Source organism: Peromyscus eremicus, chromosome 19 (genome assembly GCF_949786415.1).
Source record: "Peromyscus eremicus chromosome 19, PerEre_H2_v1, whole genome shotgun sequence".
NCBI classification, from domain to species: domain Eukaryota; kingdom Metazoa; phylum Chordata; class Mammalia; order Rodentia; family Cricetidae; genus Peromyscus; species Peromyscus eremicus.
The window spans coordinates 41692499-41711917 of NC_081435.1; the positions used below are offsets into that span (position 1 = coordinate 41692499).

The 19419-nt window shown below is 43.4% G+C and overlaps 1 protein-coding gene across 1 annotated transcript in view; it reads left to right on the plus strand.

Moving 5' to 3' along the window:
- Positions 1-8129, plus strand: part of Prdm6 (PR/SET domain 6) — a 103462-nt gene extending 95333 nt beyond the window's left edge. The window contains exons 6-7 of the mRNA XM_059246676.1: positions 731-907; positions 7720-8129. Of these exons, the coding sequence (XP_059102659.1) occupies positions 731-907; positions 7720-7834 (292 nt within the window). The 3' untranslated portion in view covers positions 7835-8129. The remainder of the gene's footprint in view (positions 1-730; positions 908-7719) is intronic.
- Positions 8130-19419: the final 11290 nt, after the last annotated feature.

Below are 19419 nucleotides of genomic sequence, written 5' to 3' on the forward strand. Positions count from 1 at the left end.
CAACATCAACAACAACAAAAAACAGAAAAACAGGACTCTGTGGATAAATGGGATAGGTGAGAAGTTGGGATTTCTTTTTCAAAGAGACCCATCTGGCAGGTCTGGGTTCATCTTAGGTAGACCCCAAGGCAGTCTAGCATTTATTAAAGTGTGCATGCAACTTGGCCACGTGCCCATATTTCCCTAACACTTGGAATAAGGTTCAAACACCCTATGATGACCTTGGCATCAACATCTCATCCTTTAAGGACAGTTTGTCCTCAGTTGTCTGTGCCAAAACCATGAAAATAGCAACGGCTTTCCATGCCCCACTCAGAGGATTACTGTAAAGATTAAACTAGATAATTGATTTTAAAGCACTTTGAAAAGGAGAGGATACTATGGAACCATAAAAGACAATTATGTATTTTCTTTTATACTGTTTGCCTTAATTAATCCCATGCTTATGTCTATAAAGCTTACAAAAATACGCTGGTATTTGCTGGTGAGGAGATCAAGACAAGCAAATGGCCGTTCCTGAAACAGGATGATTAACACAGGAAGGGAATGCTCGTTTGTGATGTGTCTCATCAGCTCTGTGAATTTTGTCCCTGTGGCAACAAGGAGTAGAACTCAGAGGCCAGCGCTCTAAACTCAGTCCTTGGTTGAACATCGCTGAAGTCACATCCCCTTTCCCCACAGTGCTGACCGACACAGGACACCATGACCAGTCACTCTCTGTCTGTTGCAGACCCTACCAGTGTGGCCACTGCTCCCAGTCCTTTTCCCAGCCGTCAGAACTGAGGAACCACGTGGTCACCCACTCCAGCGACAGACCTTTCAAGTGTGGCTACTGTGGTCGCGCATTCGCTGGGGCCACCACCCTCAACAACCACATCCGGACGCACACTGGAGAAAAGCCCTTCAAGTAAGTCGTGGCCAGCTGTCCACCCTCTTCTTCTTATCTTTCTTGGGTGCTGGCTGATACATGGGCACACCTTTCCCAGCTCAGCCCAGCTGGTGGAAAAGGCTACTTAATAAGGTTGGTGTCCATGCTGTAAGAGACTCTCTTGGGTTTCGTGACTGACATTTGGACAATGAAATCAGGAAAGCTATACACTGGTCCTGGCCCAAGGTTTGCAGTCTCAGACATGAGATGATCTTCTGGGGCCTGTTTTCTTATCAGTAAAGAAAGAAGGTATAAGTAACTAACTTCAGTAGTCTACCTGTGGATCTGTAAATCTGAACTCTATTTAGGAGTCATGCCGAGATCTCATGGCTATCGGCAAGCTCCCATAACCATGAGAAAGGTGGTCATAGTCTAGGATGCTTGAGTAATCCTCTTGGAGAGTATGAACCCTTCAGAATTCTAATGAATGTTACTTCTTATTTCATCAGGTTGATGAAAATTAAAACAAAAACAAAGGGCATATTGACTTTTGCAGTATACAGAGACTGTGGGTAAGGGCATTTGAGCAAGATTTTGTTTCAACATGTAGTCCATTCATCAAAGCAGCAGATATTTGAACTATGCAAAATGACCCATCCATCCATCCATCCATCCATCCATCCATCCATCCATCCATCCATCCATCCATCCATATGTGTTCATTCAATAAGAATAAACGCCTGCTTTTCCATTGGTCATCCTGCTAGGCACAAAGAGATAGAAAAGTGAATGAGACTCAGCCTCTTCCCATCTTGACTTTGAAGACCTCACACTCTGAGGGGAAGTCCAATCAATCAGTGTTACAACAAAGGATGAAAAGTATGACAAGACATGTATGTACATTGTTGAGGAGTGTCAGAGAAATGTTACCATCAGATCTGTGTGGGATACAATGTTTAACATGTATAGGAAAGGATCAGCAGGAGTTTGCAGTACATACAAGGGAGAAGAGGCCGTTTCCAGTAGTTCAAACGGCAGGGAGAGTCCTGGAACCTGCACACATCAGGCTGCTGGTCTCAGAACAGTTGACCCAATGAACTCTTTTCCCTCTATGCCTTTACATTTCTACTCATTTGCTGTGCTAGCTTTCCCTACTTGGGAAAGAAAATTAAAAAACACAGATGTCTAGCCTTATTCACCTAAAGCAGGACAGGAAATGATTCTGTTGGTAGGAGACTAAACTCCTTGCTCAGACTCAGCCAAGTAGTTTCCCATTCTGTGCCCATCCTAAGTGACCTGTTGGTCTGGGTCCCGTCTGCCTCAATGGTCTGTCAGACAAGGGAGGGGCTCATAAAAGGTTACCATGTTTTATCTCTACCTACCATTCCTTTAAAATTGTTAATTAATTGATTATTTGTGTGTGTGTCTGGATGGCATATGTGTAGAGATCAGAAGACAGCTTGGAAGAGTTGGTTCCCTCCTTCTGCCGGGTGGGTCCTGAGGCTCAAATTCAAGTTGTCAGGCTCGGTGGCAAACACCTTTACCTGCTAGGCCATCTTTCCAGCCATTTTATCATTGTTAACTATGCTCCTTAATGGTTTGATTGGTTATATTAATAGTAAAAACCGTGGTTATTCTTGTCTGTGTGCTTGTTTACCACATAAAGTCTTTGGCCTAAGTGGGACAGGATGGTACCTAAAATCAACCTTACGATATACTAACCAAGCTCTGTCCTTGAGGCTGCAATAGTCCAAAGAGGCCACCTTTCTGAGGGGCCAGTTGGCTTGTCCCTATCTATAAAATTCCCTGTCTTGGGTGTTTGTGACCTGCCTGATGGATGTTGTCACCACACTCAGGTCTGATTCCCAGGGGTTCACAGATTCTGTCTTTGTCACTGTTCTGGAGGTAGAAGGTAACTATGCCTTTTTGAGAGTTTGGGAGGATCGAGGATCCCATTGGTCCCTCATATTAGAGAGGGCGCCAAATGGATTCAGTGCCAGCAATCAGATCGATTTTTATCCTGTTGCAGTGTAAATAGATTTTAGTAATTAATTGAAGTGGTTTCAGGGTCAAGATGGGAAATAGATTTCTATTAATGTTAAGGTGTTACTTATGTGTAACCTCGTTGATTCCACTCAATTTTTTCCTTTAACATCCTGTTTTTGTCATGTTTCCAATAGAGTTGCCATCTTAACTTAATTTTAATTCATCAGATTAATATTTGAAATGTTTTAGTGGTCGTGTTTTCCCTCCTTTCCAACAGTATTGTTTCGTTCATGCCTGCTTTCATTTGGAAAAAACAACTGAACAAAAGATCATAAAGCAACCAGGTTGTTGGATAACATTCTATCTGGCTGTTTTCATCTGTTTTCTTCTTACTTTTAGTAAAATAGCCGTATGTTCTCATATTTGAGGCATTTAAAATGATCAAATATATATGTCCAGAGGAGAGATCAGTGTATGCTTATTTTGAAACTGCAAGATTTAAACATCTTCTAGGAAATGGAAAGCTAAATCCTTTAGTGTACACAAGGTCTTTCGGGATTCTATTATTGCAAGGAAGTTTGAGAATCTTCTAACCCAGCCCATGGATATCCAACCCATGGACATTTGTAAATATTATGAAGATATCCTTTTACAAGCTTATAAAACAAACATTAAAAAACTCTTTGTTGCAGACTAGTCAATAAAAATGGTTTCCCCACTACAGTTAATTTTACTACTTCAACTAATGGGCATTGGCTTAAACAACGTTGCAGAGGCTGAAAAGAATCTTGTAAAGATGCGCAAACCTAAACTGAGCGCCCAATGCAACTTCCAAGTAGATGACCCAAGTGTCTCCATCGCCAAATTGTTTCCTTGACCCAAGAATTTTGACTCTTCTCAAAATCTCCAGGTGTTGGGTCAGGAAAAGCTCTTTTATCATCCTTACCTCTGCTGCTCAGAACTTGGCTGGAAGGACACGAAGAATGCTGGCCTCCCAAGGCGGCCAGATAAGCAGTGGTATTGTGGGGCTAGAATGCTTGTGGGCTTTGCCTCACATCTGATTAGCTGAAACCTCCCTAGAAGAACCTATGTCCTAAGTTCTAGGTAGACCCTGAGCCTGTCAACAGCTAGTGGAGGCTGAAGACGTGGGATTTCTAAGGTAAAGTAACCCACAAGAAAACAACCAAAATCAGACTGCACCAAAGGCTTTGGAGTTGAGTTTGCTCTATGAGACTGATGTCACGGGAAACAAGGAGCAGACGCAGGAGATCATGTCTTTTAATAGCAACGGCTAGGCACTGTACTGCAGGAGGGGTGGTTGGTAGAGATGTCGGAGGGCTAGCAATGAGGACTCATTTCTCCTTGGCTTGTGCTAAATGAGATCTCATAAGGTTTGGGGGAGGGGATCTATTCGACCTGAGAAGCTGTGTGGCCAGGCCAGGACTCACCATAGGAGATCCCCTCTACCGTTTTTTCAGAAGCCAGGGAAAATATACACCATGATGTTTTTGCCTTCAGTAAAGGGAGTTTGGCTCAGAATAAAGAAACAAAAGAAAATTCCAAAGTACGTCCAATATTTAAGCAAGACATAGACAATACTCAAAGCAAATCTGAAAAGACACACCAAGCATTTACCAAGTCCGAAGTCCTAGACAGTTTGGTCCAGTTCAAGTATTTTACGGCACACGGCAGATGCACAGAAATATTCTTGCAGGTTTTTTGTGTAGTAGAACTTTACATCATTTTGTGATGCTTCAGTTCATTCTGTCCAATCAGCCCCTACAGTTACAGAAGAAGGCTGTCAAATGAAAAAGGGAAATCAAGGCTAATTCAGACTCTCATACCTGTAGGAAATTTGGGACTTTGTCTTTGCTGAAGCATTTGGAAGACTTTCCACATGCCTGTGTCCGTGATGTCCCCTTCAAGGCTGTGACATCAGTGCCCATGCCAAGGGAAGGCACAAGATTGCAATTCAGGGTTAAATGCCAGCTCAGCTGAAGCCCTGCTCTCACCTCCCAGAACCAAGGTACATGATGGAGTAGGTCTTTCTGATGAATTCCATAAAACTGTGAAAATATTTTGTAGAGATTTCTCATCTGGAGTTTAAGATGACAGATATAAAACTGAAACCCTAGTCTTATTTTTTTTTAAAGATAGTCTTCTATCTACATGTATTTACTTCCTCAAATATACAAATCCTTATCATTCCCAAACATCATAGTTAGTATATCTAATAATCCATGTTTCCCAACAGGAGACAATTCCTAGGGATAGGATCTAAATTCAAGTGATTTCCCCACATCTGCCTGTTATTTTTCCTTCTGTTTGGTAAGATGATGGGACTAGACATGGTCTTTGCAGGAGTGGTCTCCTTAGGCATCATAGATGGGGAGAATTTTCTGACAATTATAACAAATTGCTCTATGTATATGAATCTCACTGAGACATTCAAGAAAGCACTTGAGAAGAATGTGATTCTTCTCTTGCTGTGGTCATTCAGCATGGGCATTTGAGTATTACATAGAGATGTAGACTTCAGCCTTATGTAAAGCACCAGGCTTCCTGAGCGTGAATTCTTCACCTTTTAATATACAGGATGAGAAGGGCAAAGGTACAGCCAGGTAAATTGTCATCTTTCACAATTGTTCAACCTTTTTTTTCTCTCTCTCTCTCTCTTTGAAATTGATCCTACAGCTTCAAAATTAAAAAAAGAAATATAATAATTTGAAAGTTTGTCAAGTAGTGAAAGGTAGTATATTTGAACACACTAATCCAGTAACTAATCAGTTTTCTAATAAACAATCAGCAGTTCGAGCCATGTCATCAGCACTCCGGTAGCTCTGGAGAGGGGATGAGCTGCTCATGGACGTTAATGAATACACCAAAAATCATTAGGTGATCAATACTTCTGAGTTATTTTCATTGAGCTGATGGGTCTGATACATTAAAGCTGACATTATACATTTGTCAAGATCACCGTGCAGTTTTTAACAGTGGGGCAGGCTGCTGAAAATATTCCTTGAAAGACAATCAAAGAAACACAACTTCTTCATCCTGACACACTCAGTTGGCGCAGGAGCCTGGAAACTTGGAGGCGGCGGTTCTCAACCTGTGGGTTGCGACCCTTTTTGGCAAAGCTCTATCTCCAAAAGTATTTACCTTATGATTCGCAGCAGTAGCAAAATGCCAGTTATGAGTAGCAATTAAAATAATTTTATGGTTGGGGGTCACCACAGCATGAGGAGCTGTGTGAAAGGGTCCCAGCGTTAGGAAGGTTGAGAACCACTGCTTTAAAGCAGGTCACCGGACTCCAGCTTCCCAGCATTCCCAGGCGTGTGAGGATCTCCAAACTGGATGGCTGTGCTCTGTTTCTCTAGCTAATTCTGTCCACAATTTCCTGAAGAGAAGGGAAAGAATAATGCTCATCAGATAATGGGGTGTGTGGCTTCCTCGTCTGTGGCAGGACAGGAGGCTTCTCTCCAGGTTGATTGTGCATCTGCTCCAACAGCATAGGGTTCTGAGAGCTGGGGACTTCAGAAGACGGCCATTGACACTCCTCTTGAATCCCTTTTCCTTCAAAGGTTTGAGGAGGTCGTAGTAAAAAGATGGCCAGTGTGGCTGTCCAGTCTGATCATGCTTGAGGTAGCCCAGGTTGCTGCCATGGGTGTGTGTGTGTGTGTGTGTGTGTGTGTGTGTGTGTGAGAGAGAGAGAGAGAGAGAGAGAGAGAGAGAGAGAGAGAGAGAGAGAGAGAGTCTATGTGTGCTTGTGCACATAGTCAAGAATGGCAGCCACAGAGAAACTTCAGCCTCCACAAGTTTCGTGTGTGTGTGTGTGTGTGTGTGTGTGTGTGTGTGTGTGTATGTGTGTATGTGTGTGTGTGTATGTGTGTATGTGTGTGTATGTGTGTGTGTGTGTGTGACATTTTTAGTAGATTAAGTAACCATGAAACTGATGTGTGGTTTCTGTGGGAGACAGGGACTGGCCTAGGTTCTCTGGGTTACAGCCTTTCTTTTAAGTAAAAGAGAGATCCTTGTTTTCTCCTCTCAGATACCCTGGCCCACAGGTACCCTTTATCCTGTGCTCCCTCTATAGCTGAGCCTCTTAAACCATCCCAGCACCCCGGCTCCCAGGTTTGTTTGTTTTTTTTATGAGTCATCCCATTTCCACCTTGGCAAACACTAATTTTAGAAATTAATTTAACCCTAAATTTGCTTTGACTGTGACGTTGTAATTAGCGTTTGCAAAAAAAAAAAAACAAAAAACCAGCCACCTATACCTGGTCCTCCCACCCCACTCCTCCCCCCCCCCCCCGACTCCCACCCCCATCTCCATCCCCTACCCCTATCCCGACCCCCATCCCCATAGTCCCTGGAAACTAAGGCATTGCTTCCATGTGTTTCCAAATTCTGAGATGATCGGCTTTCCGGCTGTGGTTGCTGAGGGGAGTAGAATTCCGGGGTTTAAATTAGCAGCGGGTGAAATTCTATTTGTCATCAATTTCTCTTCGGGGTTACCGAGCGGAAAACTGCAGCCGAGCCGCCGCCCTGATGGCTCACTCCTAAAAAATCTCTTTTTGTTCTCTATCTATCTGAACTGACAGTGATCAGAGCTGGAGCAGAACAGGGCTCTCTGGAGAAATCACCTTCCCCCTGCCTATTGACAGGTCCCTCTGTTCTGCATCAGACGGGCTTTGTCCCATCCCGGGCATCCCGGCCTTGGAAGGAGCCACCAATTAAACCTCCTGCGCCAGTCAACTCTGAAGGCACTTTGGAGTGTCTGTTCTGATTAGTCGGGATGAGAGGGAGCCCATCACCCCGAAGGCCCCCCGCTCCCCGGTCTCAATTCTCTCTCTTGCCTCCACCAGGTGCGAGAGATGTGAGAGGAGCTTCACCCAGGCCACGCAGCTGAGTCGACACCAGCGAATGCCCAACGAGTGCAAGCCAATAACCGAGAGCCCGGAATCAATCGAAGTGGATTAACTGATTGACTGGCTGGAATTAAACTGCAAGGAAAGTCATGATTAAATGTCACGGACACTTAAGCAAAACCAAAGATTTCCTCTGAGCAACTTTCAATCAGTCCCAGAAAACCAAAAGCAGTAATAAAATAAGTAAGATGTTAAGAGATATTGATCCTGGCATGGAAGTCAGACCAGGAAAGAGATTATTTATTTATGACTAGGGATGAGACTGATGTCCGTGGACAGCTCACCTGGGATGGCTAGCATTTCCGGTCCAACCATGAGTTTGCTTTATTTCTAAAAAAGCTTTTTTTTTTTTTTTTTTTTTTTTTTTTAAAAAAAACTGTTATTTAATACCAAAGGGAGGATTCCTCTGCCCACAGTTGTGAGAAAGAACGCACAGGGACTTGGTTCTCATTGCACCTTTTTTTTTTTAATTTTTTTTGGTAGTAGCATGTTTCAAGGGGACCCGTTGTACGGCCTTCCTCCTTCTGTCGAGGCCTGGCCCACCCGGTGTGGGTGACCCCAGCGAGGATGGTTGAGGCAGAAGTGAGAACCCGGCTGGCTAGCCCGGCACCACCTGCAGCCTCCGAGGCGGCCTGTGTCTGTAGTTTTCACGTCTCATGCACTTTCTTGTGGCTCCTTTCCACCCAACAGCCTGGAACCGATGCTGGAGAAAGGAACAAAAATGGCTTCAGATGGCCAAGTCAAAGGACGAAAGTGGAGGACTTGCTTTGTCCTGTCCGGATGTCAGACACCTTTACCGTGTACGGAGCTTCACGATACAATATATCGTCCTGAAGCAGCTAGTTGAGGAAATGTTGTTTCCGGTAACATTTTTAGCTTAAGAAAAATGAAAACAGAAATAAAGTTCTTTGGTCTGAGGCTGAACCGAAGGTGTTAGTCTTCAAGTGATTTTTTTTTTTTTTTTTTTTTTTTTTTTTTTTTTTTTGTCATTGTTTCTGGGCAGGACTTGGGTGGATGAGCCATCGTGCTCAGCTCCACTGGCAGATTCAGTTCAGGCAATGGCGTCTTCCACTGGAACACAGGGAGGCCCTGGAGGCTCCTCCACTCCCTGCTGAGTGTGGCAAAATCATTGCCACTGAAATAGGAAGGAAAATCAGCCAGACAGGCAAACATTTGGGAGACGGTAGCGTAGTAAGACCGCTAGGGATTGCTGCTGTTATCAATAGGGATTACTTTTTCCTCTCTCCTGATTGATTAATCAAAAGAAAAAGAATTGTGTACACACTCGAGCTGTTCTCTGAGTGCTTGGAATAGTGTCACTTTCCATGGCCTTGTGGTGGCTCAGTGATGGTGCTCAACATAATTGGATCAAGGTCTATGCACCCACCTGGCATTGGGAAAATATGCTAGTGTGTGTGGCTTCTGGTCCATTAGCTCCCAGTGGAAACCCAGAGCCCGAGTGTACCTCTATAGCCCGTTTTCATAAAAAAACAGCCCGAGGGAATGCTTAATAGTAATTCTGTGGCAGGTTTCTGGTGGCTAAGCACAGCCTTTGAAGGAGCACCTCATTTTCCGAGCTTGCTCATTGTCCTCTGGAAAGTGTGTTCGTGTGTGCACATGTAGGGGTGCACACACACACACACACACACACACACACACACACACACACACGACATGGAGTAACTTCAGAAAGGAATAGTATGGCTCCGTTTAATATATCATGGTATATTTGGTCCTCCAAAAAGCTCTCTTCTCTCTCTCTCTCTTTTGAAAAACATTTATCGTATTTTTTATTTTATATGTAATTTGCCTGCATGAATATGTGTGCTATATGCATGCAGTGCCTGCAGAAGCCAGAGGAGGCCATCTGGTTCCCAGGAACTGGAGCTGTGAGTCACCATGTGGGTGCTGGGAATTGAACTCGGATTCTCTACAAGAGCAACTAGTGACCTCCTCTGCTGAGCCATCTCTCTGGCCCGCTTTCTCCTCTCCTCAAGTTCACTCTTTCTCTATACCTTACCACTCAACTGCTTCATCTAGAAGAGAATAAGATAGACTAGCATAAGGTAAGTGTATTGTGTCTCTAGTTATAATAATGGCTTGGATTGTGGCCACAAAGATAAACTTGGTTAATTCTGGCCTCGGCTTCCCAGCTCAAGTCATTCACCCGGAATCTTCTCCCAGTTTTTGTTGTATCCTTGTCATGGAGGTCAGATGTTCTCTCTGGTGTGTGGGAGTGCCTTCTGGTTTCACAGTCCCCTCCTGTAAGTGAGGGGGAGGCATCTGCCAATGTGTATCCCTGGGAAAGGTAAACAGAACGGGTATCCATATAGACCCAAGACCTTTGAGAAACTGACAGGTCTGCCCCACAAAGGAGCAAATGTTCATGCGTCCAAGTTGAAATACCTGGCTGAGCTTTCTGAATATAATGATGAACTCATTTGTGGGTTTCTCACTTTTTTTTTCCCAGTGAGAAAAATCAGCTTAGCGATTTTCCTCATTTCCCAGTTGAATACCAGGCAACATACCAGCTTTTGATGAGAGCTCTTCCCTTCATGTCTGGCATGGGGGCACCTTCCAGAACAATGCTCTCTGCTGCTGCTCTGATGGCTTTGCCAGCTGGTCCCCAGCTCCCACTGCATGTGGCAATGAGCCATACCCAAACTCCCTTCTAGGGTTCTTCACTGACTCCATTACCACTTTCGTTGTTATGGATTTGTTTCATGTATCTTCAACTGAATTTGGTCAGAAATTATCTTCTGCTTAAAAAAAAAAATAGAAAATTGGATAGTCTAAATTTCTAGGCATTTTGATACCCACAATTCTCACAAGCTGGAGCCATTTCCAGCTTCCTACAGGGTAGCCTGAGCCACTGGTCTAGCTAGGGACAGGCCTGCTCCTGCACGCCGACTTGGCACACAAAACAAGTCCTGTAGTCATGTGGGTCTCAAATGCTTCTCGTCAATGTGTGTGCAGGGGAAGGTATTCCTTGAAACCTCTCAACAGAAAGACCAGGAATTTTTAACATTTAAAGTATACAAACAATCCTTTGGGACGTGGTGAATGGTTGGTGGAAACTATAATCCTAACTAGTAATGGTATGAGGAAAGATGCTCTCTAAGATGAAAAGGTGGATGATCAGAACTGAATCATGTCTTCAGTATTCTCTGTTAAGGGAGACAGATGAAGTTCCTCTCACCATAAGGCTTTTTAGGCCAGCATGATGGTGCCGTGGGTAAAGGCACTTGCTGGAACCCATATGGTGAAAACTGACTCCAAGTTGTGCACTGACCTCCACACATACACCATGGCGTGCACGCATGCACACTTACAATAATAAATACATATATTTTTTTGAAAGACTTACCATCCTATCATATGCTCATGCGCTTAGCCAAGTGTCTGATCCAAAGGGTGAAGCCTATGAAAGTCACAGAGCAGAAAGGAAAAGGGTAGGAACACAGATCGTCACATTTCTGTAAGAAAAGCTCAGTAACCGACGGAAAGCTAAGTATTTTCCTCAGGAAATATGTATCGATTTTTTTCATTCTTCATTTTGTTTTGCCCTTGTCTTTAAAAATATTAAATTTTTTTCAGGGGAGACGTGTTTCACAACATGATTGGATAATTAAAGTTATAAAGCTTAATCTTGGATAATTTATATGATTTAGTTCATTAGTAACTTTTTATTACATTTCCATTAAATATATTTTTGTTGGAAATCTGCACACAGCAGAAAAAGATGATGATGTCTCCTCTGTCTTCACAGGGGTCACAATGTGTTTAGTCTTGACCTCAGAAAATATCATTCATTTACCAATTCATTAGCTTTCTCCTGGGTTGATTGGCTCAATGTTAAATTCACTCATTCAACACATACTGAATTTGTGTGGCAAGACCTCATTGTAGGTGTTCACTATAAGCAAAATTATTTAACTGTTGATGAGAAAATAATATTTTCCTCCTAAGTGACTGACTAGAGTAGATATTCACCCATGGCTTGAAAATAACAATGGTTTCAGTATTTTAATCTTGCTGTCAAACTTCTTATGCATTAAAATTGAAAGATGTTCAGTGACTCCATATTTGGACTTCCAACTCTCTGGTATATCACTGCAAAACTAATTACCATGACTGGTTAGTATGGGTAATGCAAGAAGCTAATATTCCATTTGTTTTTCATAAGATAGCATCATTGCTTGCTTTACATTATTGCACAAATGTAAAGTTGATCAAGTGTAAGTAGTTGTTGATTGTGTAACTGGGAACACGACACATCTCACAGTGTGGGGCAGTTCCAGAGTAGTGTGGGTCCAGGAGACCATTCTGTCCATCCAGCAGCCTTGTGTTTAGTAACAGATTCTTTGCTGTCCATTAGGGTTACACAGGCCCGCAGAAACCAGGCCAGGAATAATAAATAAACACTTTGATGTGTATTTAATTTGATTTTTCACAGTCATCTCTAATCCCTGACATCAAATCCTCAAGGATTCTAAGAGATCTGCATCTTTAAGTGATAACAGTAGATTCTAGAAATGCCACTGCTGTGTCAGGCCCTTGGTGTTTGTTTGTTGGGATGATACAGGGGGTTTGAACTCAGGGCCTTGCATAGGCTAGACAAGTACTCTACCACTGAGCCATAGCCCTGGCCCACACAGGGATTTTTTTTCTTTAAAATAGAGAGTCAGATGATTCATTGGATTTATTTACAAAATGGCAAAAAAAAACCCAAACAAAATAGGTTAGAAAATAGAGCAAAGATGTGAAACTATAGCCCCAAGTGATAAAGCGGCTACCACGGTACTTAGGAAAGAGTCTCCTGAGTGCAGGTTCATGGGAAAATAAAGCTGTTCTGAGCTGCTTCCCTTGGACGTCGAGGAAGATGATGATGATGATGATGATGATGATGATGATGATGATGATGATGATGGTGATGGTCATAGCTCACATTATATAACCATGCCAGGCAGTGTTCTGAAGGCTTAGCATGGACTGTACAAGGTTATCCTCACTCTCTGACAAAAATGTTTGCCATCCTTTCCTTGTACATACTTAACAATATTATCTCAGCAGCTTCATCGGCCTCCACTCCAAAATCCATGTGATTTTTTAAGAGGGAAGGGGGCTTCCATGGGCTAAGCTTCCTTTGAGAACAAGAACTGTTTAAAGTTAACAAATATAGATTTGTTTGTTGATAAAATGTATTTTTGAGAACAATGCTAAAATATCCTTCAAATACAAATCCTTGCAGTGGGTGATTTTTTTTTTTTTTTTTTGAGTCAATAGTTGTTCTCTCTTCCCTTACTTTTTTTTTCAACATTTTTTTTTAAGTTGATTCTTTGGGAATTTAACATCATACACCCCAATCCCACTCATTTCCTAGTCTTTCCATGTCTGCCTTCCACACTTATAACCACCGCCCCCCAAACAAAACAAAACCATCTCGCAGACCCCTCTGGGCAACGACCCGATCTTTCATTACCCAAGGCCTTCTCTCACACGTCATGGCTGTCTTTCTCCAGTTCCACTGTGCATGTATCATTCCTCTCTTCTGTCTTTCCCGCCTCTCCCTCTCTGTCACATATCCTTTTGTTGTAGTGTCATTGGAAGCTGCAGTCTGTCACACACACAGTACACCCTTTTGCCCAAACAGCTTTACTTGCAAATGTTCATTGCCATGAGTTATTGGACTGGTTCAAGGCCTCTGGCTTCTGCTACACTATCAATACTGGACCCTCACCATGATTCCTCTCAGATATCCTGCTGTTGCCCAGAGTCATGGGGATCCTGCTGCTTTGGCTCCAAAGGACCAGTCCCTTCACACGCTCCAGCAGGTCATAGATGGAGTAGATGTTGGGATGGGCCAGCTCACACAGCCACCGCCAGCTCTGCAGTGCGGTGGCCGATGGGGGGCCGGGTCAGCTCAGCACAGCCCTCAGACATCAACATGGCCTCAGGCAGCAGCCCAGACCATGGACATCCACATGGCCCTTGGTGGCAACACAGGCCATGAACATCAACACAGACCCCACCTGCACTAAGGCCACAGACCCAGACAAGGTGGCATCATGGGCTGGGATTTCACATGGAGGCAGTGCAGGCTACTCACATTCCCCTGCTCTTCACTGTCAAATCTCCAGTTCTGCCTCTCTCCACAACATATGAACCACTCCATCGTCTCCCCCATCTCTTCACCACATACTTGCTCATAGTGATGGCTCCTGCTCACCCTTGCCACCAGGTCTACTTGCCGCCACAGTGGGTGAGAGCATAATCTCCAAACACCTCATGGCTGGCAGACACTAATTTTTCTAAACATGCAACTGAAATTCCACGGTAAAAGAAAAAAAAATAAGTGGTCAGGTGTGACGGCACAGGCCTTTAGTCCTAGCACTTGGGAAGATCTTGTGAGTTCAAGGCTGGCCTGATCTACATAGGGAGTACAGGGCTAGCCAGGGCTACATAGTGAGGTCCTGTCTCAAAAAGAAAACAACATCCACAAACATAGGGGGAAAAATAACCCTCTCCAGTGTGGGAAACACATAGGACAAATGGCAGCAGACAAGGTGGGGGTGTGATGTGTGAGAGAGTGGCCCAAAGAGGAAGGCTTGAGCACTATTGACAAGTGAAAAACATCCTGAATGAAGTTAGGCAGAAGCAGTGCTTTCTTTGTTCTTTCTGGATGCTAACCAAATTACTTTTCGGGTACCCATGGAGCAATGACGCAGCTCTGTCCATGAAGAGTATAGGCTTATGGCTTATATGCGGTTACCCTGTTGGCTTAGAGCAACGTGTCATTACAGATCTGTCACAGGTACAAATACTCCAGTTCTACGCAGGAAGTACTCCGGGGCCTGGATCAGTTTCCTGGTGTAATCTAGATGAAGCTGTTTGTCAAGTTTGTTCCAAAAGCAAGTTTACAAGAGTCTTCATGAGCTGGCTTTATTACCAGGCAATTCTTGACTGAAAGCAGTGCGTGCCGTGTTAACCTACATTCTGATCCTAACAGGGACATTTGTTAAAAGCAACGAACGTGTCTCCAAGCCAGTTGAACATGGCAGACTCCTAGTTGGTATTTCCTGTCTCCTGCCTCGCAAAAACATCTCTGTTACTGCCTTCGTTCCCAAAAGCTTGGCACGTAACTCAAAAAAAAAAAAAAAAATCCTGATATAAACTTAACAAGCTGGAGATACATTTCCACAGCAGAACTCTTTGCTTTTAAGAAAAAAGGAAAAAGAAATCCCGCCACAGCAGGTGATTGCCATATGTTGGCGAGGGCGGCCATTCCAGACCAAACATCCAAATTGAAGTCCTGGCTAGTCCACATGTGAACACAGTCAAATGCTAACACAACCAACACCTGTAGCTTTACTTTCCCTGAAGAGTCTCATCTAGGTTCTCTTATGTGTCCCAGCTCAGAGAGAATGAAATAGAAAAAACCTGAGGCAAATTACTTTTGGGCGTCTCAGTTCTGGTAGGAGAGAGAATCCCCTGGTTCAAGTGGGAAGGTTTGAGGAAAACGAGCTCAGATCAGGCGAAAATTCCTGGGGGCCTAAGGTCCCCGAGTTAGTTGTTTGTCATATCAAGGGAGGGCTTTCAGTTTTGCAGTGTGCTGGTAGAAGGCGGGCGTTCAGATCCCATCAGAGCCCTGCAGCAATTTAAACTTCCTACTAATGTCTAGAATGGAGCGGAAATAGGATCGTCTTCAACTTCCCATCGCATACAATGGCTTGAGTCAGCTACGTGGTTTATGTCTTAGCGCTTTGGAGAGTAAAGTTCTCCTTGACTGAGAAGTATGTGAGCTTCCAAGAAGAGCAAGTAGACACTGAGGGTGGAGTAGATGGTAGGGAGGTAAAGCAGGGTGGCCGTGTAGAGCCTTTGAAAGGCATCATGAGAATGCAGTGTTTCCTCTCGGGAAGGTGGGAAAGGCTGGTTTTGAGTAGAAGCAGGGCATGTTCTGCTCGAAAGCAATCCTCTGGCTGCTTTTCTGAAAACATACAGAAAGCAACATTATATGAATTCAGCGGGTTATATTTAGGAACATAGATGTATATACAAATACACATATGTTTGCCATAACAATTAGTGAGAAAAGAGGTCATGAATTTGAAGGAGAGTGGGAAGGGGAATATGGGAAGGTTTGCAGGGAGAGAAGAGAAGGGAGAAATGCAATAATTAAATTCCAGTCTCAGAAATAAACGATAACAAAGAAAAGGAAGAAAGGGAGAGAGAATAGACGGTAGAAGAACATGGGCTGGTGACAGATGACCAGGGGAGATTTCCAAGCAGGCAAGAGATGATGGTACCATCTGTACGGTGATACTGGCAAAGGTAACAGAAAGTGGTTAGATTGTGTCTGGATTTTGATAGTAGTGAATTTGCCGATGGACTATATGTTGGATGTTAGGTTAAAAGAGGAGCGGATAACGATTCTTGGGTTTCTTGGTCTAATCAATGGGAAGAAATGGTGTCATTGGGTTTTCATGCTTACATTTAATTTAGAGGTTATTTATCCAGAGTTCCAGGACAGTCTCAGTGTAATGAATATGTGACTGAGCATGCACCACTGGCAGCTAGCTGTCTAGCCTGCTGTTCCTCCCAGTGTGGCGAAGCTCAGCGACTAAGCCACCTTCACCCAGCTTGACTCAGCCTACTTCTTCCGGTATAGCACATGGATAGCCCACTGCCCAGGAACAACATGCAAATGTTTCTTGGTACCTGAGTCTCCATTCCAGATAATCCTTTAGGGAAAGGGGCTTTGGGATTAGGCATGGGCTCTTCTCGTGTGACTTGTTTCTTGATCAGGCTATAGATTCAGTCAGCGTCTCTTGAGTTGGGCAAATCAGGCAAAACATTGGATGGTGGGTATTTTTCAGCCTTCTGGTATTCTGAGGACTTTCAATGAACCTTGAAGTCCACAGACCCACAGCGTTTGTCCTTCATCCGTTTATTCACACATGCTTTTATAAAAAGGAATGGGACATGGTAGAAATAAGAAATGGGAAATGAAGAAGGACATGTAGTCAATTAAAATATAGAGGCTATAGAAGCCCACACTGGACTCAGTCCTTACCCAAGAAGCCCAGGTAAGTCAGGAGCTGCTTTCTGAGATATGAGTTAAATAAACAGACACACGTTTATTTACATACGAAACCTCCACCACCAGGAGCCGCCCACTGAGGCTCCTGTGAAGATAGGCCCGTGCACTGAGGACTTCTGGGAAGCCTTCTCTGGGACATTTGTCTCATATTTGAATTAAATTTTTCCTGTTATTGATTTTGTTAAAGAATTTCTCAAATAGCCGGGCGGTGGTGGTGCACGTCTTTAATCCCAGCACTTGGGAGGCAGAGCCAGGCGGATCTCTGTGAGTTTGGGGCCAGCCTGGGCTACCAAGTGAGTTCCAGGAAAGGTGCAAAGCTACACAGAGAAACCCTGTCTCGAAAAACAAAACAAAACAAAACAAAACAAAAAAAGAATTTCTCAAAGCAAAAAAAAAAATTTTTTTGGGAATGTGCTAAAAAATAGACCATTCTATAGAAAAATTCTCAACAAAATTCACATTGAATATTAGGAAAAGGGACCTGAATTCCATATTAAGATCCCTGACTCTTAGATCTTATGACTGGAAAACCACCATTTGATATCAACTCTATCTTCGGAAGATTAGGTGGAGATGAAAATAACAAAGTCCCAGTGGATAATAAAATCAGCTATTTATTTATCGTCTTACATGAAAATTCTAAGTAATGAGGGAAACAAAGAGGGGTAATGGACTCATATTCATGTTGCAAGAGGGACAGGGGCTGGGGAACCAGGAGCTTTCTTTTTCTTAATTAGGAGGTTTGTAGAGACCCAGAAGGAAAGGCAGCCCAGGTTAGAACATTAGAACATTTGTCTTCACATAAATGGGTGTCTCTCAGCAAGGCAGCTGACAGCAAGCTCAGACCCTCCCTACATGGTCATCATTGTCTTTCCCAATCCCTAGTTAAAAAAAAAAAAAATCTGTGTATGGAAATTATGCAAGCCTCTACCCAACTGAAAGAGAATACTCGTTATCTGGGATCCCCAGCACAAGCAAAATAGATTATGGCATCTACCAGACAGAACAGAACTTACCATATAACAAAACAGGAAGAGCTCTTGTGGGGTCTTTCTATCAGCTTTTCCTCCTGTCAGGAAGCTAGAGCTGGTACACACAGAGACACACACACTCACACATGATTGTCCACATGTGAGCTTTAGAAAAGATAATGACATCTTTTACATTTCCCGTCCTGAACACAAAGATTTGAATCTTCCATTGTTTGGATTCTCTTCTGAGTTTTTAGCCTTTCTGTTTTGTTTTTGTTTTTGTTTTTCAGTTTCAGAGGGTTGAATGGTCCCTGGCCCATCAAAAATACAAAAGATATTCACTCCGAATCTGTAAATGTGATTTGCTTTGAAAGGGGGTCTTTACAGACATGAATAAGTTAGTGATCCTGAGAGCCTTCTGGATTGTGCAAGAAAGTCCTAAATCCAGTCTGTGGGGTCCTGAGAGGAGACACGGGGGTGAGGGAGGGGGTTGGGGAAGAGTCCATGTGGAGGTAGTGCCAAGGGTGGTCTGGAACCACCAGAAACAAGCAGGCAATGGCAGATTCTCCTGTAGAGCCTTTGAGGAAGCATGACTTGCTGACATCTGGATTTCAGACCCACAGAGCCTCCACCAGTATGAGAATGATTGCTGTTATAAGACCAGTCTCTGGTCATTCGTTCCAGCAGTCCTAGAAAACTAAGGCACCATTGTAATTCATAATTCAACAGCTTGCAATCAGCAGGAGGACAATAGTTCCTTTAAATAATTTCCCTTTTTAGGAGCATTCTCCCCATTGAGATAATTTCACCTTTGCTCACTCTCGTTCATCAGTAAGGGTGACCATGCTCCTTTTCTAATGCAGAATGACCACATTCCCTAGTGAGAAATCTGGTCCTAAATGTGACCAACAAGGGTCTCGTCCAGATGAACTTGTCCCGCTGACTCTCGGGACAAAGCCGTTTTCACAGGACCCTTTTCATACACTTGAGACTCCTTGAGTTTTCTTGAGCTGCTCTAACAAAGTGGCAGCCTGGCAGATTAAAAAGCGTGTCTTGGTTTCTCACAGTTCTGAAAGCTAGCAAGTCCGAGATCAAGGCACCCACAGAAGCAGTTCCAACTTTATGATCTCATCTCAGTCTATTACTCCCTAATGCCCCGCCTCAAAACTAAAGCTTAAGATATCAACGTATGACGTTGGGGGACAATATAACATCTAGCCCAAATGCTGACCTTTATGTGTTCTGAAAATTATCGTTGTCTATAGAGCATATGCTAGCAAAGAACACACATGTAGCCTGCTAGTCATAGGTATAGATGAGTCATAATAAGTTTATAAATAAATAGTATATTTTAACCCCAATTCTATTTTTCGTATGAACTAAAGGAGTGGTAGTATCGGCATTCTCTTCTGAGCTGAAGGTCATCTTTTTTTTTTTTTAAAGATTTGTTTATTTATTATGTATACAGTGTTCTGCCTGCCTGCCAGAAGAGGGCACCAGATTTCATTATAGGTGGTTGTGAGCCATCATGTGGTTGCTGGGAATTGAACTCATGACCTCTGGAAG